Source organism: Echinops telfairi, unplaced genomic scaffold (genome assembly GCF_000313985.2).
Source record: "Echinops telfairi isolate 266 unplaced genomic scaffold, ASM31398v2 ScPeMD7_7468;HRSCAF=8506_0, whole genome shotgun sequence".
Classification (NCBI taxonomy): domain Eukaryota; kingdom Metazoa; phylum Chordata; class Mammalia; order Afrosoricida; family Tenrecidae; genus Echinops; species Echinops telfairi.
In genome coordinates, this window is record NW_022111369.1 from 83,446,511 (window position 1) to 83,474,336 (window position 27,826).

At 38.1% G+C, this 27,826-nt stretch overlaps 1 protein-coding gene across 3 annotated transcripts in view; it reads left to right on the top strand.

Annotated features, from left to right (window-relative positions):
• The window catches only part of ARAP2 (ArfGAP with RhoGAP domain, ankyrin repeat and PH domain 2), a 243,037-nt gene that overhangs the window by 46,429 nt on the left and 168,782 nt on the right, over window positions 1–27,826 (top strand). For all 3 annotated transcript variants that reach the window (XM_045284220.1, XM_045284222.1, XM_045284221.1), the window contains exons 3-7: window positions 1,043–1,101; window positions 2,167–2,243; window positions 3,205–3,296; window positions 4,260–4,616; window positions 20,581–20,650. In XM_045284220.1, the coding sequence (XP_045140155.1) occupies window positions 1,043–1,101; window positions 2,167–2,243; window positions 3,205–3,296; window positions 4,260–4,616; window positions 20,581–20,650 (655 nt within the window). The remainder of the gene's footprint in view (window positions 1–1,042; window positions 1,102–2,166; window positions 2,244–3,204; window positions 3,297–4,259; window positions 4,617–20,580; window positions 20,651–27,826) is intronic.

A 27,826-nucleotide genomic window follows, 5' to 3' on the forward strand; every position in this document is an offset into this window, starting at 1 on the left:
AAAGATTGGGTATTCCAGAACAGTGGTTATGGAATTTTGCTAATTTTGCTCATGCTAAACCTTACATACACCAGAAGTGAGTTTTGTTTTGTTTTTAACAGAAGAAGGTGATGCTGTGGATTAAAACCAGGAAAAGTGTGCCACCGAGTGTGTCCCTTACCATATTTATTTCAGTCTGCATGCTCAGCACATCACCTAAGTAATGGCCTATGCAGAGAAGAACTTGGCATTATGATTGAGGACTTCATCTTTTGATATGCAGATTAGACAACCTTGTTTGCTAAAAGTAAAATTTAAGAAGACTTGACGCACTTAATGTGAAGATCAAAGATTGCAGCCTTCGGTATGAATTATGCTTCAGCACAAAGACTTCAAAAATCTTCACAACTGGACCAGCAAGCCTCATCCTTATAATCTGAGAACAGATTGAAGTTGTCAAGGATTTCATTTTACTTAGCTGCACAACAAATCAGTGTTTTGAATTGGGCAAATCTGTTCAAAAGATTATTTTAAATGTTTGGAAACAAATGTGTCACTTTGAGGATTAAGGTACACCTGATCCAAACCATAATATTTTCAATTGTGGCATATGCTTGCCAGACCTGGACCATGAATACGGACTGGAGAAGAATTGTTGCCTTTGAAATAGTTGTTGCTGAGAATATTGAATATATCGTGGACTGCCGGAAGAAGTACAGCCAACATGCTATGTAGAAGGGACAAACTGACTCAGTGGCACCCATGAGCAACATGCACATACATGTCTTTGTGGGCTTTGTTTTGCTATGTTTATTTTCACAGGCTGCCACTGGCTACTCTGCTCACAATAACTCATCAATTATAGAGGCAAGAAGCAAATACTTGTATAATCCAATGAATTATGTTTATGTAGAAAATTAAGTTGTAGAATTTGACCATTCTGCTCATTTGAATTCAAATCTGTTTTGGATTTTTTTTTTAATCCCCAACAAATATATGCTTCTATTCATTAATCCTTATTCAGGAGAGTAGTAATTCTGACCGTTCTCCTCTTTGCCTTAAGCTACTTCCGTGAAAGAAGAAATGTAACTACCTCAGCTGGAAAATTTGTGGCCCAGAACAGTAAGTGTTCGCATTTAACTTGACTGTAACATAGTCAGCACTCATTTGTTAAAATTAAATTTGTTAAAATTGTGATTGAGAAGGCAGCCCACCTGCAGAGTAGGGAATAATGGGAACAGCTTTCTACCTGTGTTCAAATCACTTCAGACACTTCTAAAGGTGACTGAATAAAAGAAGAGTCATATGCCCTAAGCCTCCTTGGAAATTTGCACACGCTTATGTTAAACGATGTTCTGTACAAGCTTCACTTATCATTAGCCACAATCAGAGGCATTTACTGGATTAAAATGGGCTGAAAGTCTGAGCTACAGGACAAAGTTATATGGAAGGGAATTTTGCCATGGCAACAGGAAAGGTCTGGCATTATTGCTTTGGTAAATTGATCCTGCCTTTCTTTCCATTTGAAAAGTGTGCTGATACATGTTCAGGAGCATTCTTCTGGTCAAAAAGATGACAAAATCTTGGCTTTTTATAATAGCAGAAATCGCAAGAGTTGAGTTTTTTTTTCCTCTTGTGAATCAGTGCACTTTACAGATGATAAAAATTCTCTTTAATATCGTAATAGACACTCCCTTACCTATGATGTTAGAAAAATTATTTTAGGTAGATTCTGATATATTAAACAACATAATATCTGGAAGTTATGTTAGTTACCTTTTTATAATGCTTATTTAAAGTTGTAAAGGAATGAAAATTAATTCTCTGACATTTATAGAGTTCTCTCATTTAGAAATTCACATTAAAGTGGCACCTCTATAGTTTTCATTTGTATGTGGAAAGTGTTCTCCTATTCTAATGTGGGGTCTTAGAGGTTAGTGAAGGACTTAAATGGTACAGATCATAAGAAATGGAGAGCCATATAGCATATCAATATAGTCACACAGTGAGTCCTACATCAAGAAATTAAAGTTGATTAGGCTTGAGAATTATGAGCTCAGTTTTATATTATCAAAGTATGAAGCCTAGGATATGTTGTGGTATTGCTCTAAAATAAACGCATACTTCTGTTTTAATACAGTATTTCACATTATTCACTGCATTCTTATCCTATAATTTTTCCAAAAGATTCAAGTGAGGAGAATTCATCTTCCATTTTTCCTTATGGAGAGACTTTTCTCCTCCAGAGACTAGAAAATTCCAAGGTTGGTTCCATACATTTAATTTTTTTCCATATTCAGTTATTTGCTCTTGTACTTATGTCTGTCTCTCCATTTTCCTGTATTCTGCTTGAAGAATGTATGATATTGAGGAATGAACTGTCCAGTCAGTGAGATTTCTGGTTAATGTAATGATGGCATTCTGTAAGTTTATATGTCATCAGATTATATTTTCAGTTTAATATCAAGAGATACATAAATAAGGAGTTGTTCAAGTTTTCCACAAGATAAAGTTATTGTGGAGCCCTGCTGGTCTAGTGGTTACACATTGGGCTGTGGTCCACAAAGTCAGCAGTTTGAAACCACCAGCAGCTCCAAGGGAGAAAGACAGGGTTTGTGTCCCAAAGAGAATGTCAGTCTTGGAAGCGCACCGGGGCCAGTTCTACCTTGCTCTATGTGGTCCCTGTGAGTTGGCATTGACCTGATGCCAGTGAGCTTAATTTTCTGGGAAGTGATTTTAATAACAACAAAAGGTAAAATATCAAAATCCAACAACAAAAGTACCCTGTGCATGTTATTTTTCTCTTGTACTCAACTGTAGACTTATGAAGTGTTCTTATTGCCAACTATTACCTGTCTTAATTATTTGGCTTATGACTCAATTTTTCCTTTATATTACTTATGCCTGCTCACTGTTTGATTGCATGGGAATAAAGGACTTGGAAGAAAAAAAGAATGGGGCATAAAAGTAAAATGGCTTTTTTTATTGTTCAGTCTCTTTTATTAGTTGAATTTATGACCTAATCATTAATATACAATACTTAAAAATTCAATAAAAGGCTACTGTTCACTATAGTTTCCTAGATTTTATTGATTTTTCTGAAAATCAATTAATCAGACATCTGGTTAACCAAACTGTTTCCAAATATTGTGGTCCTTCATAGCATATTACTGCATAAATAAAAATAAAACAGCAATATCAATAAAATTGCATTTATTTTTATAGAAGAAATCTATCAAGAATGAATTTTGGACCCATGACGACATACTTAAAGGGGACACAACTAGGAAAACCAACTCTCTTTTGATCAAACCAAGGTATGTGGTCATTGATTGATCAGGATTAAAATTTCAAATAAGACACTAAAATAATGACTTTCTTCACCCATTATAATATTGGAATTTTAAGAAATAATATTTGCATTGGTTAAATCAAATATATTGTTTCAAAATGTTTTAGTAATAGCACCCATTGAAATAGTTTAATATCAGTGGCCAGTAAATTGAGTATAAAGTGATATCTTATAGCAAATTATTTTTTTCTTACTCGAATTAAACCCTCCCACATTACCTCAAAGGGACAAATATGTGATGATTATGAGTGTACCAAATAGGTGTGGATCATGACTGTGCTGTAAAAGATGAGAAGCTATGTTCATATATAAAGGAATAATTTAATATGGCCCTTTGATATACTAAAGGTGCAGGCACTTTACAATGCAATGTAGCAGTGCCATGAGGTTAGACGATGATTTAGTTATTTGGGTCACATATGAAATTAGCAGAATTGAAATGCACCAACTTAAATTTATGGGTGTGTGTGTGTGTGGTGTGTTTATGGGGGTGTGTGTTCATGTATGTGTGTGTGTGTGTGTGTTTCCTTCAGCTTTATTAGGACTTGGCATACTGGATCATTGCCTAATGTTCATTTTATTTTCTACTCATCCTTTAATTCCCCAAACTAGCACTTAATGTTTTGCCTTGGTAAGTAGTTTTCTTAGGAAAAAATGAACAAAAAATGTGTTTCGTTAGCAAATATTTGATATGCTCATATGATAATAGAAAGTTTGGAAGACGAAATCATTAAGGGAGAAATACACTTTTAGAATATTATATTCCACAGAATGTAATTTAAAGCTCTAGCATAGCTAGTGAATTGATTAGCACCTCTAAAATTTTCCTGCTCTTTAAGTTTTATAATTTGCTGTGTAATAAAAATAAATGACTTCCTGAATCGCGTAGCATTCTGGGAGATAACTAACACGACCCCTTTCCATTTAGCATGTATGATAACAGAACTGAAAAACCAGGTGAAGACCACGTGGAAGATATTTGGATACCTCGAGAGAACAAAAATAATGTTCAGTCAGACTCTCCTTCTGAATCAGAATACTCAACAGTAGAGGAATGTTTTCACAGTTTAAGAAGAAAAAGCTCAAAGGCAACAAAATCTAGGACTCAGAAAGTATTCAATTTGGACCCTCTTACTCGGCACAGTTACCCATGTGGCTCAGCAAGTGGAAGTGCGGTGTCCTCGTCAGTCACATCCTCCGGTGCCATAACTCCTTATGCCTGCTTTTATGGATCATCTGCAAAGAAGGTGAAATCTGGGTGGCTGGACAAACTCTCTCCTCAAGGGTGTGTAGTGTTTTCTATTCTTCAATTTTATAAGTAATGTGTTTTTTAAACAAGTTTATGCATTCCTAAAAAATTAAACTAACCATTCTTGCTAGAAAGTGTCTCTCCCATCTTCATACAGAGACCCTATTAGTTGGAAATCGTGTAAATTCAGTTCTTGGGCCTAAAGAGTGACTTGTAATATCCATATGGAATGCTGGGATGAGATTCTGAGGAGCACATGTAGCTGAGTTTGTTATGCTTGATATGTAAATCTTTAATGTTGCTTTCTATCCATACAACCCAATGCACTATTCTCTGTCTCAAATTGTAGCAAAAGTAAAACAACAACACCGATAACAGACTGAGTTAGAATTACTCCACCTACGTTGTTTGACTTTGCTCCAATCATAGCAGTGTACTGTTGGGGAACATAAAGCTTATTGTAGTTAGGGGATAGGATGTCATGGTTAGGTTTTGTTTTTCACTGTTATTGATACATTGTTTTGATGTTTTTGTGTTGCATAGAAAGTCAGGGCCCCTTGAATATCATACTTTTAAAACATTTATTGTATCTGGTATTTACAAAATAATCGGTGTCCTTAAGTATTTGACAGTACTCAGAAATGTTTGAAGAGCGAGAATGTTTAATTAGAATTATCTTTAGGCATCCTGAATTTTGGATGTCCTTTTGAAATATTCACTTGAAATATTCCTCATGAATTATTTAAATTATTGTGTGATTAAGCTTCTCATGTTTAAATAGCTAACTTGACGAGCCTCTGCAATGTGCCAACTTTTCCTGCTATGTCCTTAAATGGTTCAGCCTTTTTGGAATACCTTGTTTTGATCTCAGATAAATTGATTAGCAATTATCAGAGGCTACCTTAGAAGACTAAAAAGAGCAGGAATTAACATTTTTTAAGAAAAAGAGCCAGGAAGGGAATAAAACGCTCAGAAATCTTATGGGTACTAATGATATATTTAATAATTTATAAGATTGCACCCTTCTGTAACATTAGATTTTGAACACACTGAACCAAAGTATGTCTTGATGTACTGCATACCGCATCTATATTGTCAACATAAACATATTCAGATATCAAAGTATGAGTCCGCATTCAAGTACACCCATTGAGGAAATGAAACAGTGCATTTGAGTAGTTTCAAGCCTTTTATTAATTTCTGTGAAATGTATGTGCTCAGGGAGATCCCAGTTGCTCTAAATGTCACCGGGGATTAGCCTGAGTGCAGGTGGAGAGCCCCAGGAGCTGTGGTTTCCGGTGTGGCCTCCAGCTGCCTCTTGCTCTTTACAGGGTGGGACTGCTTATACTTCCGGCACACTAAGACTTTGCCACCACTGGCCTCCCTGAACAGTTAGAACGTTTTCCCTCCCTGTCTTTATCAGCACTCTTACTTTCTACCCTTTCTCTTCTGAACCTGTTTAAGGTTAGAGGCTGTACATTTTCTGGATTTGCATTATTTCATTCCAGGGGAAGTAATTGAGTGTTCTGGCTGAAAAGGTTTTTCTTCCAGATACAGGATAAAAGGGTGTGGGAAAGGAAGCAAAGGAACTTGCTGTATCACCAAGAAATTCCAAAACGCTTCTGTATGATTATGTTGCTATGCATTGAAAGAAAAAATAAATTAACTGGCTAAGGAAGCATGCATTTATTTATTTGGAAGTAGAATCTGAATCTTTTCCCTAATTCAGAAGTTCTCAACCTTTGGGTTGTGACCCCTTTGGGGGTGGAACGACCCTTTCTCAGGGGTCGCCTAATTCATCACAGTAGCAAAATTACTGTTATGAAGTAGCAACGAAAAAATAATTTTATGGTTGGGGGGTCACACAACATGAACTGTATGAAAGGGTCGCAGCATTAGGAAGATTGAGAACCACTGCCCTAATTCGACTTGGTAGGCTAGTGTGAGGGTGATTAAGAAGCTTGTTATTTAGACAGAGTGGTGCCTACACCTTTGTTTTCCAGAAGCTGTTAGGCTTTGTGGAACTCACAAGACCAATCACCTATTCCTTTGGTGCCCGTGGCATTCTGCAAGCTCCGGTGCAAATCTGAAGCCTGTGGAGCAGGGCTCAGCCAACTGTCAGAAAATGGCCAGACAATGTGTTAGGATTTACAGAGCATACGATTTTCATTGCAACGAATCCACTCAGCGGTTTAGTCTGAGATCATGCATGCTTAAGATGTGGGCCAAAGGATGAGATTGTGCTCCTTGAAAACTTTATTTACAAACACAGGTATAGACCAGATGGTGTTTATGGGCCAGGGAAAGAGAAACTAGAGTAGACGGTTCCTTGAAATCTCATCTCACTACCCCCTTGGGCCCCTGTGGACAGTTATAACATATGACAAAATAGGAAGCCATTGTCTATTAAGTATAATAAAATAAAATAAAACCACACACACACCATCCAAACCTAATACCATTGAGTCGGTTTCAACTCATATAGAGACCCTGTAGGACAGTGTGTGTGTGTGTGTGTATGTGTGTGTGTGTGTGTGTGTGTGTAAAGGAGTCTTGGTGGAGTAGTGGTTATGTGTCGTCCTACTTACCATAAGTTCTGCCATTTGAATCTACTAACTGCTCCTATGGAAAAAGACTGGGCTTTCGATTGCCACCAAGAATTTGCAGGAAGAGGTAGCAGAGCTTACCTTGTGAACACTTGGTCTGCAGAAAGTTATGGATGACAATGGAAGCTCTAAATCCATTTGCTGAATCCACACATGGATTAAGGCTCCAGGGAATTTCCTTCCATTATAGTTTAAGGATGTGAATAGATAGTCCTGTTATCTGGTAGATATTATTGTAAAATCAACTATGGCAAACATAGGCCAAAATGTAATATCATTTGAATCTCCCTTTTGACCCATTTTGAAGTTTTTAGTTAAAAAAAAAAATGAAGGGGAAATACAAGTGGGTTAAGCCTGTAGTTAATTTCTTCTGATCAGAAATTAGGGATGTGAATTGCCTTCCTATCATGTAAATACATTGGGAAGTAGATTATTGGGTTAAAATTTTACACCTTATTATTTGTTTTTACTTTTTATCTTTTTAAAATTTGTTCTAGTTTTTAATATTTTCTGATTTCTTTACAATTGAGGTTTTAAATCTGTTTTACTGTGTTATTTTTTAAAATATTTTTTCTGTCTGTGAAATCCATGGTAGGCAAATTTGTAGCATCAGTAACTGGATAAATGATTCCTTAGGAGTATGGCAGAAGAGGTTGGTGGGGAGGGATGGGGATTTTAATATAAAGAATGCAAGAATGAAAAAAATGTTCTAAAATTGATTATGATTATGATTGTGTAATTCTTCTTGATGTGATTGAACTATTGAATTCTACGATATTTGAATTATGTGTCAGTAAAACTGTTGGGGGTGAGCGGGTAGGGCAAGCTACTCTCAAAATTCGACAAGTAGTTTAATTTATTGAATATAAAAATGATTATCTGAATTGTAAATGCCATCTAATTAACAATGATTTTTTAAATTTAATTACAGTGTTGGAAACCCACTGGGGGCAGTTCTGCCCTGTCTTACCAGGGTCTCTAGGAATCAGAATTTTGGGGAAGACAGTGAGTTTTGAGTTAGAGGGTAGAGTAATTCTGCCTCATAGGGTTTCCAAGACTGTAAGTCTATTCAGCATCCTTCTGGGGTGTTTGTTCTTTGTGGTTCCCCCATGGAGTGTCCTCAGAGCAGCATGGGGTAGCCCTTGGCGGCCTCTAGTTTTTGCTCCAGTGTGTCCTTGGCATTGGGGATCTGACAACCAACTTTAAAACTGTATCCTTTCCATCCAGCCCCTCTTTTTAAATTACTGTATATACATGTGTATAATCCGAGTTTTCCAGCATATTTTTAATGCATTTTTTGTGGTGAAATTAGGTACCTCTGCTGATATCTGGGTCTGTTTATACTCAAATATATACGATAATCTCTCATATTTTCATTGACACAGATGTTCCAAAAATCTACGGCTAGAAAAATAGTGGAGGTGCATGATGTTTTACCATAAAAAAAAATCAGAGTTTTTCTTTTCAAAAACAAGAATCATTTTTTTCCCCATTTGTTTTGACAAGTTCAAAACAGTGGTAACAAAGCAGCACTTTACCAAGTTACTTTCATTCGAAGTCTTTAAAACTGAGTCTCACTCTCTAATTACACTACTTAGAGATGTTTTCATACTTTAATCTCAAATGGAAATGACCCAGGATTTCTTTAATTACATGATATTTCACAATTATTTTCTTGCTAAATATTGGCTAGTCATCAACTGACATTTCCATTTCGACAACAGATCACCGAACCATGTGAAATATACAGATGGTGAATTTGGATTTTATTTTCTTATTCATGATAGAGGACAATTTCAAACACCACTTGGAAAATGATAATTGAGCATGGCCCTTTGTTTTTTTAACCGTGTTTTTATATATCATGCTTAATTTTAAGAGAAAGTAAATTTTATTCTGAAAATTATAAAAAGCAGAGATTTCACAGTTGTGAATTCTAGTACTCTCAGCGGCACTGACAGATTTTCATCCACAAATACGGTGTCCATAGTTCAGTGATTTTTCTTCCTGAGGCTTTGAAATTAAAAATACCATTTATGAAAAATGAAAAGGAAATAGTATCTGATGTTGGGATTCTCCTGAATTCCCTCAACAACAAATAAGGACAGCAGCTATCAAACACTGGATGAGATGCTAAAGTCTGAGGATACCTCAGTAAACAAGGCAACAGAGCATACTGTATATATTCGTGTAGAAGCTGAGTTTTTCAGCACATTTTTAATTCCGTTTTTGTGGTAAAATTAGGTGCCTTGGCTGATATTTGGGTGGACTTATACTAGAGTATATATGGTACATTAAATATATAAATCATCTAGTGCAGGCACACTATGGAGAAAAATTAAGTACCATATATACTCGAGTATACGCCAACCCGAACATCAGCAGAGGCACCTAATTTTACCACAAAAACGGCATACAATATGTGCTGGAAAAACTCGGCTTCTACATGAGTATATACGGTAATTATAACTTTTTCCAGCCTTCTGCAGGGTGCTGGAAGGAAAAGGGGACCTGGTTGTTGAATGCGGTCAGGGGACAGCAGCTGTAATGTCTCCCCCAGGAGATACACTGGTTCAGACCTCCAGTGAATCTGAAAAGAAAATCCAGTCGATATTTCCTTGTTAAGCTTCCTGTTTTCTAAACTTGTTAGCATGTAGAGTTAGCATTTTGCAAAAATGCAGAACATACTTGTGAGATCTAGGATGCGTGTCATGTCACTTGATCAGATTTTTTGGTACTCCTGTTTTTAGTTTGCTTTTTGTTGAACCTTTGGGAACTTTGAAGTGACAGCACAAGCCTGGAACAGCAGAGGCTGAACTCGAGAGGTTAACTCCGCCATGCGAATCTAGTCTGCCTAAGAATTCATGGAGAGCATTCACTGTTGATTCTAGTTAGGTAGAGAAGATTGAGTCTAGTAACTGGCACAGAGAGCAGCATAGTGAATACCGAATTGTGAGGGTATAGATGGGGGAGAGAGCATTTCTTAAAGGAGGGGAGGTTTCTGGGAAGTGGCTAGGATTGTAGCAGGCATTTTTGGATACAGCTGTTTTCTTGCCATGGGGAGTGAAAAGACACTGAGGTTGGTGGCAACCAGATAGCAGAAGAGATGGACCGGAGATATTGAGACCAAAGTGGAGCTAGGGGCTATTTATTGAAGGTTGGACCCTAGAACCCAAAGGAGGAACTGTCAATTTGCATGTTCTGATTCAACAAATGAAAAATCAACAAACTAAACCAGTGGTCAAATTCCTAAAAAAGGTTCAGTCCTACACAACTGAGGTGCATTACAGAGCTGACACTCTTCATAGCTTAGCAACTGATTTCTCAGTGTCCATTGACGCTCCAGGGTTCATTTAGGGGACTGGATCCCTTGTCTGGTTGCACAGGCTTGAATGAGTTAAATCTTGTAATATTGCTGTCCTGAGGTCGGCCTTTCATTCAAAGGCAAAGAAAGTGAGAAGTGGACTTGTCTCCAGCTGACCAGTTTTTTTTTTTAATAAATCATTTTCTTGGGGGCTCTCACAGCTCTTAGAACAATCCATGCATCAATTGTATCAAGCATATTTGTACATATGTTGTCATCATCATTTTCAAAACATTTTCTTTCTGCTTGAGCTCTTGGTATCTACTCCTCTTTCCCCACTCCCTGCTCCCACCCATGCTCATAAGCCCTTGATAAATTATAAATTATTATTGTTTTTTTAAAATAATTTTATTTATAGTTCTCATCAAAATCCATACACTTAACCATTGTGCCAAACACATCTATCTATATAGATGCTGTCATCTTTTTCAAAACATTTTCTTTCTACTTGAGCCCCTGGCATCAGTTCTTCATTTTTCTCCATCCCTCCCCAACCCACCTTCCCCCATGCTCCCTTGATAATTGATAAATTTTTCTTTTTTCATGTCTTACATCAACTGCTGTCTCATTTCACCCAGTTTTCTGCTGTTTGTCCCCCTGGGATGGGGGCCCATACATTGATCATTGTGGTCGGTACTCCCTTACTCCCCCTCACACCCTTACTCTCCTAGTATCGCTGCTCCTTATTAGGTTGACCAAAGTTTTTATTGCTTACCAAATCACCTTGCTTAACTTAAAATTGAATCTTAAATCCTTGATGATAAGAACACTTTTATACTGGGAAATCATTTGCTCATTTCTTCAGTCTTGCATAAAATTATCATGGGAAGCAAATAATCTTTAATATTTAATTTTTAGTTTGAGGGGAAAATTTGTTGTTTTTTTTTAAGTCTTTAAGAAAATGGCCTAGCTAATTTCTCTTGACGAATAAAGCTGCAGAGAAATGTACCGGGTGTTTTAATGGGACTGACTGAAGTTGAGTTGCCTTGCTTTCTTTCCTCTGTTGTGTGACTCGGTTTCTCAGAACTTCTGTTTTTGATGTGGAAGAGGAAGCGGGAGATGACGGGATTGTTTGTCAAAGGGGCTAACATTGGCCCGGCTCTGAATTGGTCCTCTAGAAACTTTAATTTCTTTTATTTTCAAATGAATTTCACTTAGTTGCAAGTACTACCTTTTGATGGTGTTGTTAGGTGTCCCTGAGTCGTGGGAACCCTAGCCACCATACCCACCGCCGAAGCAAGCACTACCCCGTCCTGCGCCATCCGCACAGTTGTTTCCCACCCGTTGATGCAGCTGCGGTGTCCATCCTTCTCACGCAGGGCCGCCTTCTCCTTTGCTGCCCCTTTCCAAGCATGACATTCTTCTCTGGGACTGTTCTTTTGATAATGTTATTGAAAGTGATTTCTGGTTGGGTCGAACGACCCTTTCACAGGGGTCGCCCGATTCATAACAATAGCCAAATTACAGTTATGAAGTAGCAATGAAAATAATGTGATGGTTGGGGGTCACCACAACATGAGGAACTTTATTAAAGGGTCGCGGCATTAGGGAGGTTGAGAACCACTGGCTTGAAGTGTCAGAAAGTTCTTCATTGCTTATTAAAAAAAAAAAGCCACATTTCTCCACCTCTCAGTTTTCCTTCCCAAGAGGAAGCCACCTTGAACTCTTTCAGTTGTTTTTATTTCTTCAAGGCATTTGAAAAAATAATACTTTACATAGCTTAATATTGCTACGACGGTTCTGTTTGATTTTTCAGTGTTAAGAATTAGCTAGTGATGAACTATCAGGAAATATTTTAATTCTGGCCTGCCCATTATTTCTGTCATAGACATAATCCTTCTTTGTTTTCCAGACAATGATAGTTATGTATTAATAATCCATTTAAATTATATCTGCATTAAGTTTTATACTTTTATGTCTATGTGAATATTATTCATAGTTGAATCCTATATATCAAAGGGGCTTCAAAATAGTTCCTGGAAAAATTGAGTGAAAAGATAATGGAATTTTCCCACATTTTTTGAAGCCTTCTTATCTATTATGGTTCTTCCTTCATGTACAGCCTTTTAATTTTACCTAGAATATATAATTGCAGATTTTTAAACGTAATTTTTTTATATGCAGGGTTGCTATTGGAATAAAAATGATAGTGAGATAATAGATTATTCATTCAGAAATTCTCCGAAGGATGTGTAAATCTCAAAACTAACGGCAAATATGTGTATCTATCACTTTATCGTGCTAACCCTCCTAACAACCAGGTAGTTCTGAGATGCACAGTTAGGTTAAGTTAGTTGCACAACACACTGGGAGCTTCCTCACTGTTAGCCTAGGGACTTTCTGTGCCTCTTCCTAGTATTTGTGTCTTTTCTGAGACTCTTGTCTGTTATTATTATCTTCCCCTCCTTTTGGGAAAAGCATAGCTCTGTGACAGGAGGTAATTTATCTGAGATCGTCCACATTTGATTTTGTTTCCTTGCTTATGTATACGTAAGTGATAATTTAACGTGGTTCGGGAATTTTCACAGGAAATAATACCCCTGCCGGATCCACACTTTTCTAATCATAAAAATATTCTATAATTTGTTTTGACAAATGTGATTCTTCAGCTTGTGTATGTACCATGTTTTTCAGTTCGGGACGATTTCTTCTTTGATTTATTTCTCCATTTTATTTCTAGAATTCATGGTAGTTTGGTGTTAGGATACTTGGTCTAAAAGCCTGATAAAAATCAGGTCTTTACATTTCCCATCTTTGATTGGCTTGGGAAGTTTATTCTCTTGTGGTACCTAACTCCCAGTGGTTTTCTGTTATTCTATTTTTAATATCCCAATCAGATCCTTCTGTTTGGCAATTCTTTTTGTAGCATGCTTTTATATTATGGATATAATATCGTCCCTTCATTCTCTGAGACTGTTAATAGTCTAGAAACTGTCTTTTCCCTGTAACGTCTGTTTCTTTCGTGTACTCCTCCTGACACATGCAGGGTTGTTCCCTCCCCATCTTTAGAGCCATTTCACTTACACATGTTGTAAACCTGACTGGACATTTCAGTGTGACACTGCTAAGCCGATAGGAAACACTGCAGGCTGGCTTCTGTCTGGATGCTGCTTAAAAGTGATATTTCTAGTCTTTATTTTTTTCTTGAGGAATCATCATGCCAGTATTTGTTGTAATGTAAACTTTGTATTATAACATTTTAAAATAGTTTCATTAGCATATAATTCACATATCATACGATTTAGTAGCTCAATCATAATAAGAAAGAGTTTTGCATAATACCTTTCAGAACATTTTCTTGTTTCTCTCCCCATGGTTGTTAGCTCCTAATTTCCCCTCTGTGTCCCCTAAGATGCTCTTAGGTAATTGGTGATCCAATTACACTGTGTCTATAGATTTACCTACCCTGGATTTAATATACAGAAAATCATACAAACCGAAAACAAGAGACAAACAGAAGCAACAATGACAAAAGACAAGAGAGGAAAATCTTCAATCCAAAAGAAAATAATGAAATGGAAACAACTTTAAAATGGATCAAAAGGGAGATCAAATGATACGATGTTACATTTTAGTTTAATTATATCTACCATAATCCACTTTCTAATGCTTTCTGTCTGATAGCAAGGCTCTTCCCAGTCCTGGCCTGTGGTCAGCGGGGTTCAAGTGCGCATAATCCCCATGGGGAGCCCTGCAAATGGATTTGCCGCTTCCACACTCACCTGTCGTCTTCTGCAGAGCACGTGTCACAATTCAAGCTCTGATATTGTTTCCTCCTTCCGATTTGGATTACATTACTTATAGTCCTTGTGTCACACAGGCTAGTGCACTGCTTCCATGGGGATTGGTTGATGCCTCATTTAGATGGCTGCTCGCTTTAATACTAGTGTTTAATATGGATCTTCTTGAGAGTTTAAGCCTGATAACTTTGTGGGAACCAAGTAGGGAAAGTAGACTACATATTGGCATATTTATATTGTAGACTTTTATTTGATTCTACTGTTTTTAAAACTCTGTTCTCCTTCAGTCACGTCTGTCTTCCAAATCAGAGATCCCATATTTTACTCTTTCCAGGGAATAGAACTCTACTGACCCGAGTGAAGAAGGGAAGGTGGGCTCGTTGTCCAGCAGTGGGGAATGAATGAGGTGGTGGGCTGGAGTTGTGGTTGGAGGTTTAGGTTCTCCTGTTAAATTGTCTTTCCCCTAATTCTCCTATTCCTAGCAGGGCCCCTGACCTCTGGAGTCCCTTCCTGAGTTACTTGGTGCCTCTGTTTCCCAAGGCATTCAGGATTTTGTAGGGTTTATTGCTTAGACTCTCAAATTGGATCTATTTCTGGCTTAACGATTAGTTCTTTGATGTTTGCTAAGCCAGTTCTTATTCCTCCTTTGGCACCCGAGATTTCTAAATACTGTTCCTATTGTTTGCTTTTCTGGTTTCTTTGTCACGGTTGGTTTATAGATACTTGTTTCATATATTGTGGGATTATTTGCTGCTCAGTTTTATAATTGGAGATTTTTGAGGGAGACAAAGTAAATGCCAACTTTGAGTCCGTCATCCTCCTGAGAAGCTAGCTTCATGTTGGCTGTTGTACGGAGTATGATTTTGTAAAATTCAGAGACACTGCTCTTTTAATAGGCCTTTTTCATATATTGTGTAAGCACTGAACTATTGGGAAGAAATTTAAGTCATATAGTCACACATTACAGTTCAGACTTGATCATTCACTTCCAAAAGCTTTTTAGCACCTAGTTTTTATTTTAAATATTATTCCCCGCCATTCACGAAAAGGTTTAAGTATGGCTGAGGTGGAAGCTGGAATGTAAGCGAATGTTTCTGTTTTCTTTCCCAAATGATTAAGTTCATATGACTTTGGAAATTATCACTTTTGGTTTACTCAAAGGTGAAATTAGAAAGTTTGGATTTAGGGTTTATATAGGGGGAAAATACTTTATTACTCAAATAGAGCATCCATGAAAAGTCCTCATATTCAAATGAGTAATTGGTTAAATTTTAAAATCCAGTAATTAGTTTAATAACAAGAATACATTATTTTATAAATTGTGGTAGTTCCAAAAATTTTAGTCTATTTATGCTTAGAGGCAAGAATAAAATGGAATATGCATGCAATTCCCCCGTGTCTGTCACTAGGGGTCAGAATCCACCCAGTGGCAGTGAACTGAGTCTAAACAGTGAACATGAATCTGCAACCGCATGTCAGTGATGTATTTTGCTTAGAGATGGTTAAGAGTAACTGAGAAATACGTTTTCAAGGATTTAATACCACGATTAATAAGAATAGAAAATTGACCTAGGATCTTTGAAGCTTACTCAATTATATGAGTTTTAAAGATGATAGCTTGGTGGCTCGTACGATTTTAATCTTAGTATATCATCAGTTAGTCAGATTGGGAGATTTTTTCCCCCCTTACTTATAAAATATATAGCCTTAAAAAATAATCCCCTTTGGCACTTTGGACTGGAATTAGACAGAGTGTGTCTTCATGAGATTTGGTTATGTACACTGTTTAAAAAAAAGAATTTTGAAGCTCCACATTTTTGAGACAACCATAACAGACACCAGGTGGTAAGCTGTATTCTTAAAAGCAGTTGAAACTTTACACCACCTGGCCTACCAGAGCTCAAGGGAAGCATTTATACAATTCTTTCCATAGTTCTGCAGAAGCCTTATAAATTATTCTCAAACAGCTTCTTAAAGAAAATTTTCCCTTCAGAATCCTAAAACAAAATAAGATAAGGCCTAGGCTAATATATTTAATGCATACACTCCCTTTTCTCCCGAAGTGATTCTGAAGCACTTTTACCAAATTGAGCTCATGTGTAAAATGTGTGGAGGTCAAATGCGGTTGCTAACTAAAGGGAGATATGGATGCATTGCTGTAAAATGCACTCGGGTAGGTTTTGTATAGTGATCAAGAGTGTAGTTTGTGGAATTAGACTGCCTGCATTTAAATCACAGATAATCCTATTACTAAGTGTGTGACTTGGGCAAGTTATTTAATCCTTAGTGCTTGATTCTTTATAATGGAGAATTTTTTAAAGAATTAATATTTATATTATATATGACTTAGAACAGTGTCTGGGACAATATTATATGAGTAGTTGGTAATTTTATTAGAAAGTGTTTGGTAATACATTTGATTGCCAAGTGCCAAATGTGGTTGTTTTTATTGTTGTGTGTGTGTGTGTGTGTGATCTATAATCTCTCAAAATATATCAAGTGAAAGCGGCTAAGCACATGTAATAGTTAAAGGGGAAGTTGAGAGAATGGAACTGGTTGGGGGAGCATCCTAGGAGCTAAGGGGCTCAGAGGCTAAGCTTCCTTATGCTCTCCTGAGACCGGAGTGGAGCATGCCCTTTGCAGCCCTGCTGCCTGTCCAGTGAGGTGCTTACCTAGTCAAATGGCGACCTCTGGGAGCGGTCCCAAGTCTGACAAACACTAGGACGTCTGCTTCTGTGCAGCCTTGGACTTTGTAGGTGCACTGAGTTGCTACCCTTCTTCCCCCCAATTTTACGATTACCCAGGATCTTAGAATAGGATCTCATTTGGGAATTGACTATTTGCAAGTATAAATAATTAAATTATTATGATGTCTTGCTGGGATTGGGGTGGTGCCTATATCCCACTTAACTTCTATTCTTTTTAAGTAGAGGGGAAAATGGAAAGAAGGCAGACATGTGAAGACAGAGGCAGAGGTGAGGGTGACGTAGCTACAAGCCAGTGGATAACAAGGATAGCTAGAAACTACCAGAAGCACAGAGAGAGGAAATGAAAGATTCTTCCCTAGAGCCTTCATGCAGGGACATGGTCCTGCCGGAGCCAAAGCTCTCTAGTTGTAAGCTACAAAGTTTTGTTAATTCATTTTCCGGCAGCCTTAGGAAATGAATATAGACTTCCAGCCATGTATCTGGAGGGCAGTAGCATTCCAAGAAGGCACTAGGAGCCCTAGTGGCTGCAATGAAACCATTGTAAGTAAGCAGCTTTAAAGTCAACACTAACGTGTCTCCTGCCCCCACCTACTCTGTTGTATGTTTGAAATAGTCCTGCCCTCTCCCCACCCCCCCTTATTTAAAAAAGTCCATTGCTTGAGTGCTAGTCTTTGGAGTTTTTGTGTGTGTCATCCTGTACGTATTGCTAAAGGAACTGTGCTTACTCACATCCCTTAATCCTTTCAATTTTTTCGTATTTTTGTCACTGTGCACTTGCTGATCATCTACTGGAGAATGAAGTGTTCTGGACTTTTTTTTTTCCTGGAGCTAAAGGACAGGTAGGAGTAAGAGACATAAGCAAGTAAACAAGTGTGGGTAATTAGAGATGTGTTCAGTACTGTGAAGAAAAAAATTCTTTTTAAAAAGGTGCTTTGAAAGAGAGTAACTTTGGGATGTGAATTAGACAGAGCAGCGATCTCCGTCTAATTGGCTTAGAGAGAGCCCAGAAAAGTCAAGGAGCTGCAGGGAGAATAAAGCGGCAATGGGATGCCCCAGAGGAGCTCTGTTGGTGTAGTGGTTACTCATTGGGCTGCTAAAAGCAAGGTCGGTAGTTTGAAATCACTAGCCACCCCCTGGGAGAAAGATGGGGCTTTCTACTCCTGTAGACAGTTACAGCCTTTGAAACCCACAGGGCAGTACTTTCCTGTGCTCTAGCATCGCTATGAGTCTGGACCACCTCCACAGGGGCGAGTTCGGTTTGCATTGGGAGAGGCCCTAGTCCCTTCTCTGCCCACAGATGCTGATAATTTAACTTTAAAATGAAAAAGGGTGTGTCTTAACTAAGCTCTAGTTTTCTACATGTACTATGTAAGGATGGTGCTCCCGCCCCAAACCCTCGATTTAAGGAATTACTGATGTGATTGTGTGGAAAGCTGTGTACTTACCTGCCTCTGCTTGGGAAAGAGGAGTCAGTAGGTTATGTACAGGTAAATTAAGCCCTTGGCTACTATCTAAAAGATTGGTAGTTCAAACCCATTCAGAGGTACCTTGAAAGAAAGAACTGGAAATCTACTTCTCAAAGGTAACAGCTTTTAAAACTGTGTAGAACCAGTCTACACTGCAATATATGGGCTCACGATGTGTGGGGATCAACTTGACAACTGTTTAAGTGTGTCAGCAGTGAAGATGAAATAAGTGCAAAGAGATTGCTTTATTCTAAGCTTTGTGCATTTGCTAAATATTGAACGATATTTAATGCCAAATACTAAGGCTTGCTGCCTTAAAGCTTTTAATGATGTTAGTTTGACGAACCTTTGGAATGGTAGAAGGAAAGAAAAAATCTGTGACGATGTCTTCCATGCCAGAAACACATGCTCATTAGGCCACACCTTCAGTGGTTTCCAAGTGAGCGGTCCCGCCCTCCAGAGGGCCCCTGAACAAACAAGGGTGCTGCCAAGGCAGATACCTACACAGGATTAGGGGCCATAGTACAAAAGTTTTTCATCGCCATGGACTTGCTGAGTGTTTTGTTGTTTTTCCCCTGACAGGGGAGTTATTCAGACCAAGTAAGTTTGAGGACCTGTGAGCCAAGGGAAGTTAGAATTAGAATTATGAGGGAATAAAATAAAAGGCTAGGTAGTCAGTAGCTATCCCTATGTTACATGCTCTTATTTGTCACTAATTAATTCAGTGATTAAATGTGAACATGATGACTTTACTGATGAACATGAGAACTTCTCTCTCCATTTGACTAGTACTGGTACAAGTTTATTATCAGCTAAATAAATTTGCTACTGATGAATGTGGGAGCCTTGCTAAATCCCTTTGAGTTAAAGGTATATGAGGCGCAGGAAGCAGCTCAGAAAACAACTTTTCCAAACACCCTGAAGTTCTATCTTTAATTATTTGAAATCCACAGAAAGTTTTACAAAGTCTTTTTTTCATTTTATTTTATTTTATTTTTTTAATATTTTATTACGGGCTGTTATCCCAATCCATACACACATCAATTGTGTAAAGCGCATTTGTACATCGTTTCTCAAAACATTTTCTCTCCATTTAAACCCCCGACATCAGCTCCTCATTTTTCCCCTCCCTCCCCGCTCCCCCCTCCCGCATGAGCCCTTGATAGTTTACCAAGTCTTTATCTTTAATTATGTCAGAAAACTGCAAAAGGAAAAAAGTAATTAAAAAGGTAAACATGGTTGAAGTTTACCTCTTTCTTTAGAAGTGATTTTTTAAATATGAAATTTGTTTTTAAATATCTGTATTAAAAGCTAAAATGTCTTTGACTTTTCTCAGTCTCACGGGAAAGCCAGGCAGGAGATAGATGTTTAAAACCTGTAGAGCTTTCTGTCCAGGAAGGAGGGTTTCAAAACAAAATTAAACAAAACCACTTAGGCTCAAGCAGAAATGAATGACCTGTGTTCCTTCCATAGAAAGCCAGCAAAATAGGGATTTTTTTTTTCTATTTTGGGCAAAAAGGGGAAGCATTAGATTACATTATTTTTGCTTTATTTCTCAAGCTAAGTAATTATTTTAATTTTTGTGCTATATTATTTGTGATCCCTTTTAAAATTTGAAATGGATTTTGCATTTGGACAAGGATTTTCCTGATTATTTAATCATACTTAAATACTTTACTTGTGTAAATCCAACTGGAAAAGTTTTATTATTTTAGCAAAACATCATTCATGCTTCAAAGTTAAAAAAAATGCAATAAATTTCATGAGGGATGAAAGCTTATATTATAAATTATCTCCATTAGAGAAATAGATTCCGCCTTTGGGCTTCTGACTACACTGTGTGTTGCACTCCACCTCGTAAACGTGGCTGATGACACTGTGTGTTAAGAGTAGCATGCGTCATACTTTCTCATACCTAGGTCAACTGATTATACAATGCTGGTGTCCCTATTTTTAAAACCTACATACCATTACCAGAGATCTATATTGCCATAGCTTCTTGTTTCTTAGTTTAATAGTGAATGGGAAAGTAGTCCCCAAAACTACACTACAAATGCATGTCTAGTACAAGTTCATGGTACTTGATTATAAAATAACAATTTCATAAATTTTACAGAAAGCGCATGTTTCAGAAGAGATGGGTGAAATTTGATGGCCTTTACATTTCTTATTACAATAACGAGAAGGTAAGTGAATTTTATATTCTTCAAGAGTTATTTTAAGCATGTTTAATGCATTTTTGGAAACACACATTTTACTTAAGAAGAATAGTAGGTGGATTATCTACATGAAAAGAATTGAGTCTTGCTATAGTCTAATGTATCTTTGACTCATGTAGTACTTGGGGTTGCTTTTACTTCCATATCTCACAGTTACTTACAGAGGATCTTTTCTAAACCACATGAACTGCTGTACGCAATAAAATGGTGAATAAGACATTTCCTTTGTCCTAGAAAGCAATCAGGAACCCACACCACGTGACCCAGTGAGAAAAGGAGAGGTTTCTTTCTGATCTGGTAGGAGTTGTAGAAGGACTGGCAAGGCTTCTTCCTGGGACTTCATTTCCGTGGGTCATAAAGAAGGAAGAAGATTTGTACAGGTTTACACTGCAGAGAACAGGACCTCCTAAGCGACAGGGCAATGTGAGTCAGATGCCCACATGGCAAAGTGTGGCCCACGTGTGATGGAATTGACTCCATCTCTCTTACTGGAGAACCATGTGGAGGCTTGTGGAAGACCAAGCTGAGGAGGCGGGCTTGTAGTCAGTGACAATCTTGAGGATTTTATGCCAAGTGGTTGAGAACCTTCTTTAGGCAACGGAGTCGTGCTTGCTGCAGGCTATCGGATCAGAGCTGTACCATATCTCACATTTCATTAGACTTTTCTTCTTCTCTTAGTGTGCCCTTTTCTTCTTCTTAGTCTGAACATAAGGTTGAGAATTATAACAAATACGAACCCAGTTAAGATGCTTAGATTCCAAAAGTTCTGCCCCAAAGTTCCTTATAAAATGTTGACATTATCTTAGGTGACACTCAGAATTTAAGTGATCTGTTTAGAATCTTAAGAACAATTGCAGACTTTCTGCTTCACCTCTGCCTCCGTCTTGTAGCAAAGGACCTACCCCGCTGTATACAGACCTTCATGTTCCAGCAGAGAAGCCAGGGGGCAGAACCTTTACTCTTTAATTACTCCACTCATCGTGACCACACTGAAGCTTAATTACTTTTTCCATTGGAATTTTTATCTTAAAGGCTTACACATTTTAAGGAGGAATATGGATGGGGTGCTGGGCAAGAGTGGTGGTAAAACAATCTCCCTTTGACTTTGCAAGTGTTTCATTAAGTATGTTACGAAACCAAAACACATTATTAATAGTGAGTTGGTTTCGATTCATCACAACTCTTTTAAGAGTACAACGGCTCCACAGGAGTCCCCATGGCTATAAATTCTGCAGAAGCAGACTAGAACATCTTTTTTCCCCATGAAGCCACTGGTGGGTTTACATTGCCGACCTGGCAGTTAGCACCCACCGAAGTCTTAAACCACTGCACCACCACTGTCCCTTATATGGCTATCTAAGGGGCTGCTGCTCCTTCTCTTAGGAGATTTAGGGTACAAGATATAAAGACGTATAAACACCATCATAGTTCAAAGTCATCCAATCATCCTTGCAGATTGTCCCAATTCCGTATGTGTATGAAGTGACTGAAAATACCATGGCTTGAGTCAGGCAAGCCTTCGTCTCATTAGACATGTGATTTCTAAGGCTTGAAAGAGGCGTTTGGCCACAGCCTTACCCCACATAATACTTCGACTTCTTTGCTGCCTGTGGTTCTGAATACAATATGACCCTTTACAATCAAACTCTTCCTCAGTTATCATGAGGATGCTCATTAGTCCCTGGTGAAGATTTTTGTTTTATGTGAGGTTTCATCCATACTGGATGCTGTAGTCTTTGAACTTCATCAGCAAGTGTTTCATATTCTCTTCATGTTCAGCAAGCAAGATTTGTCTTCTGCATGTTGTAAGTTGTTGGTCTTCCTTCAGATCTGATGCTGCGCTTTTTCTTCATAGAGCCAAGCTTCTTAGACTCTTTGCTCAGCCTGGAGATTGAATAAGTGTGGATCAGGATACAACCATGTTGCATATCTTTCCTGATTTTAAATCACAGTATGCCCTTATTCTGCTCGAATGACTGCCTCTTGGCCTGTGTGTAGGTTCTGCCTGAACATAATAAAGTGCTCTTGAAGTTCCACACATTCCGATTTCTTGCAAAGTCAATAAAACATAGGTGAACATCTTTCTAGTATTCTTTGCTTTCAAGAGCCATGGGATATGAGCATGGTATTCTTTTTCCACACTATCTTTTGAAACCAACTTGAATTTATGGCATTGCTTGTCAATATACTGCTGGCATCCTTTTATAATATTATGGTTAAGGCAAGTTTTTTTGGTATTTTATAGTAATTGTTGAATAATTCTCTGATCATCTTTCTTTGGAATGGGCACACATGGTTGGTTGGCCAGATAATTGTCTTCCAAATCTCCTCCCACAGATGAGTGAGCACTTCCAACATTGCTTATGTTTGAGACATACTGATGGGTGTTTTGTCAGTTCAGGAGCCTGGTTTTTACCCAGCACCTTCGGAGCAGCTTAGACTCTTCCTTCAGTGCCATGGTTCTTGGTCATTTTGAAATGCTTTTGGAATAATGATGCTACACATTCTTTCCATTTTCTTTTGTTTTTTACCAATATTTTGACCATAGTCCTAAATATTACAACTCAAGACTGAAATTTTTCTTCAGTATTTCAGCTTGAGTAATACTGAGCATTATCATTTTTGGTTTTTTAACTCTAGGTATTTTCACACTTTGTATAAAACTTTGTCTTCCCAAGCATCCTTTTGAAATCCCTTCAGCTCTTTTATTTCATCATTTCTTACATTTACATTAGGTATTATACATTCAAAATCACATATCAGAATCTCTTCTTACATTCATTTTGATCTTTTCGTTTTTCCTTTTTTATGGCCTTTTGCTTTCTTAGCCATATTTTTAGTACATGAAGATTAGATGGTTATCTACTCTTAGCATACTCAGTTTAACACTTAAACATGTTCTTCTGAATATAGTTTACATTCTCAATTTTCTCCTGAACTAGAGATTTCCACTACTAATATTGGTAATATTTGTGACCCGAATAAATATAAATAGATTCTATTTTTACTTATTATTTCTCCACTGCTGCAGGGCCATTGAGTGTGCTTTTATGTTGAAAGGAACACACACTGCAACACCAGCACGGCCTTGTGCTATGGATAAAAGGCTGCCTTGGAGTCAGATCCAGACTCACAGCAGTCCCTTGAAGGCACAATGGGATCAGACCACAGTTCTGGTTTTCATTAGCTGACGTTCAGAAGTAGATCTCATTCTACCTAGTCTGTCCTAATCTGGAGGCGCCATTGAAAGCTGCCCAACATAAGAACTGCATGTATGCTTTCACCAGCGTTCATGATGGCTGTGCTGAGGCATGTTGCTTTGGAATTGAACCCACAACTTCCTCGTGGAAGGCAAGAGTTCTGCCACGGACCCACCACTGCTGTCAACAGTAGATTTAGAGAAGTGCTTATTGTTCGGTATTGTTTTATATCAATCCAGAATAAAGCATCAAACTTGTTTTCAGTTTGCTAGGTGGTTGGATAAATATTCTTAAAACACCACTTCTCTGCTTTCTCTGTCATTTCTTACTTGTTTGGGCCTTTGAGTATTGAGTGGGTACACAGTAGTCACTGCCTCTGATGGAATCTGACTGCTGGTGTTCTTTAGCACCCGGTGTACCTCAGTGGTTCCATTGACTTGAGGAAGAAAACTACTCACGGACAAAGTCAGGCTTTGATGCCACCGGGCTCTGGTGTTGGTGATAACTAGGATCCCTAGATAGGAGAGATAATTCTCAGACATGTCCAACTGGACTGGTTTTGAAAAGCTTCTCCTCTGTCTCTTCTCAAGTGCAGTGAAGGTGTGCATCTAACACATCCTTAGATATGGTGGCAATAAAAATGTCTTGGGGGCTCGCTTTCAACTTAGCTAAAAAGTCCAGATTAAAATCAGTTACATGATTTTAACATAAAACTTATTTCTTGCATTCATTTTATTATCTCCTGTCATTTCATCCTCCCCAATGATTTGTTTTGCTTGGGCCAAAATCAAAGCACTATGGTGGGATTTACCAGGAGGAGGTAGAGTTTCTGATGAAATCCTGCCGGCAAAAGGGATGGATCTGTGGATTTGGAGGACTGAATTTCAAGGCCAGTGAAAGAGAAGGCAGTGTTCTGACTCCAGGGTTAGTGGTGACACGGTCAGAGCACTTGGGTCTCTCAGCCTTGACATGTGCACTCGAGAGCTCTGTGGTTGGGTAGAGGGAATGCGCAGACTCATCTGCTCTCCTAGTCTCCTTCCATTTTCCTTAATGCTGCCCAATCATTTTTCGGCCGCGCCTTTTTCATTGTATCACAGACAACGGCTTCACCCCAACAGCCTTGATATCTTATCACCTGCTAAGAAATATAACTCACCCTCTTTCTTACTCAGTATGGGTAGAATTGCCCTGTAGTCGTTTCCTTGTCTGAAAGTGGTAGATAAATGACAAACTTGACCTAGATATCTGTGCATTACAGGCTCCGGGGATGCTTTAAGATTTCTTTCCTTAAGAAAAATTTCATACTTTGAAAAATGCAGTCATTTTGAGCCTGTTGTCATTTGAGATTTTTTTTTCTCTTTGAAATGCCTCTGTCTTGTGATGTTATGAGAGAAATGTGAAATGAACTCGCCGGTCTTTAAAATGGAAAGATTTAGCTTGCAGTTTCATAAATGAATTTGTTAGAGGTACTTCCTGAGGTTAAAGGGACATCTTGTTTCACTTGTGAAGTGCACTTAATTCCGTCTGGAGGATGTGTCTATGATTCTTCTGAAGTACTTTCCTATTTAACATCATAACATTATTGACATCTAGGTGAGCGCATTGTTTTTAAGGGTTGTTTTATTATCTTTTTTTAAAAGAGCTTGATGGAGGAAAATTGCTTCTCCTTAATATGCCGCCTAATTTTTATCCACTGAAATATGTTACTTGGATAATTCTTTATCCAAGAAATACATATTTCTATCCCTGATAATTTATTCATATAAATTCTTCTAACTCTTATGCAAATGAAAATTTGACTTGGACACCGTATGGCCTAAGATGTAAATATGTTCGGGCATTCTAAAATTGCCAGGGTCTGGTCTTAACCACTGCAAACTTATGGGCAGAGAGACCCTGTGCTCTCCACAAAGGATCTGTGCCCCTTTCACCTCCTTTGATTGCTGAGCGAAGACGCTCTCTCAAAATCTAGAGCGCTTAGTTATTATGCCTAGGATAGCCATTTAACCTACCTTTGTTTATGAGGTGCTTTTGTTTTCTCTTTAATTCCTTCCAAAGTTGAACATGATTCCTGGGCTTCGTCTATATGTCTTTGCGCTTTTGTCTGGAACAACCCCAGCCATTACTAGCCCTAAAAATCATGTGCAGACTTTGATGAGCCATCTTGTAACCTGCTTCTGTTAATATTTTCTTTATGTCTTTCATGTGTTTTGCCCTCAAACAACAATATATGGGGATGTTTAGAATGGAAATAAGCTAAAAGTAGGGTGACAAACCAGAGGAGCATTGCAGTGAACCAGCATCAATGTATGAGGGTGTAGACTGATATATATAGGCTTAGTGGATGTGATACATAATGAATAAGAAAAAACATTAAAAATGAAGAGCTGTCAAATCCTGTATAATTGCAATTGATTGCAGAAGGGACTTATTCATTCAGAAAATATTTGTGGAATACTCACTAAGTGAAAGGTTGTGAAGAAAATAGAAATTGTCTAGTTGGGGAAACTGTACTAATGAAACAATTACACAAATAAATATAAAATCTCTGTGCTAATTGTTAGTAGTAATTACTAATTATTAGTAATCTCTCTAGACGCAGGAAAATTGCAGGTTTCTCTTAGCTAAAATCTGGGTGATCTGTCCTAATGAGGCTGAGCACCTGGGAGAAGCAACTGAGTGGGGAGTCTTGGGAGCGAAGCTATGAAGGAGGAAGCAGTAGCTCAGGGAAGATGGGCAGGAACAATGTTTCCTGCAGAGAAAACACTGCAAAGCACTGAATTAGGCAGAAACGTTTATTTGCAGAGAACCTCAAGAAGGCCAGTTCATTGTTGGAGGTGGGGCAGGGCAACACTACTGTCAGTGCAGAAAAAGTACAAGCTACGCTGATGGAATAGCTTAAGTCTAGAGAAGTACTGTGTTTTTAAGACTGTGTTGTTTGAATGGACAGATAGTGAAAAGGGTATGTTTCCAAGAGATGTTGAGTTCAGTTTTCAATTGCTCAGGCACTTGAAGGACATCTCTATGTCCCTTGAGTGGCTCAAAATGTGGAAGAGGAATTGAGTTAAATGGAGAAAAAGGAAAAAAAAGATGAAAGAAGTTGTTTTTCTTTTTTAATAAAAAATAGAGTTGATAGTGTGCTGTCATATTTGATGGTCTCTATTTAACCTCATTGGGTTTTAATATTCATTGCACAGAATTCACAGACAAAATTCAGATTAGAGGTTTATTAAGGAAGTTACCACTTTTGTTGATCAGGACATGTTATACAATCCTTGGGAGCCTGCTGCTAATACATACCTGAAGGGAATACCACTCAGCTGTAAGTTCCAACCTGAAAGCATTCAGTTCAAGCTCTGCGGTCAGCACGCCCAGAGGTATTCCACGCTGCAAGCCAGCCTCCTGCGCAGAAGCGCTCAGCTTCACCTGTCCCGGTCGGGAAGCTCATTACTCTGTTCGTGCTCTGGATCCTGGTTCTCTGAGGGGACAACTCTCTTTGGGATCCAGGAGGCTGATTGAACAGGAGGTTGACTGCACAGGGATCTTGGGTCCAAAGGACACATTCCACTCCTGGCTCTTGCTGATAATGAAATTCCTCCTGCTTCTCAGAAGGCTCAATTTATGCACAACAGGATGGCATTCCAAGGAATCCTGTGGTCAATTACTCACAGATGAACGCTATCAGTATCTTCTTCTACCTTCTTTTTTTTAAATTAAATAATCATTTTATTATTGGCTCATACAACTCATCGTAATCTGTACATATGTCATTTATGTCCAGCACATTAGTACATATGTTGACTTCATCATTCTGACAACACCCACTTTCCACTTGAGCCCTTGGTGTCAGCTCATTTTTCCCCTCCTGTTCCCTGTTCCCCCCTCCTCCTGAACCCTTGATACTTTATAAATTATTATTATTTTATCATATCTTATCCCATCC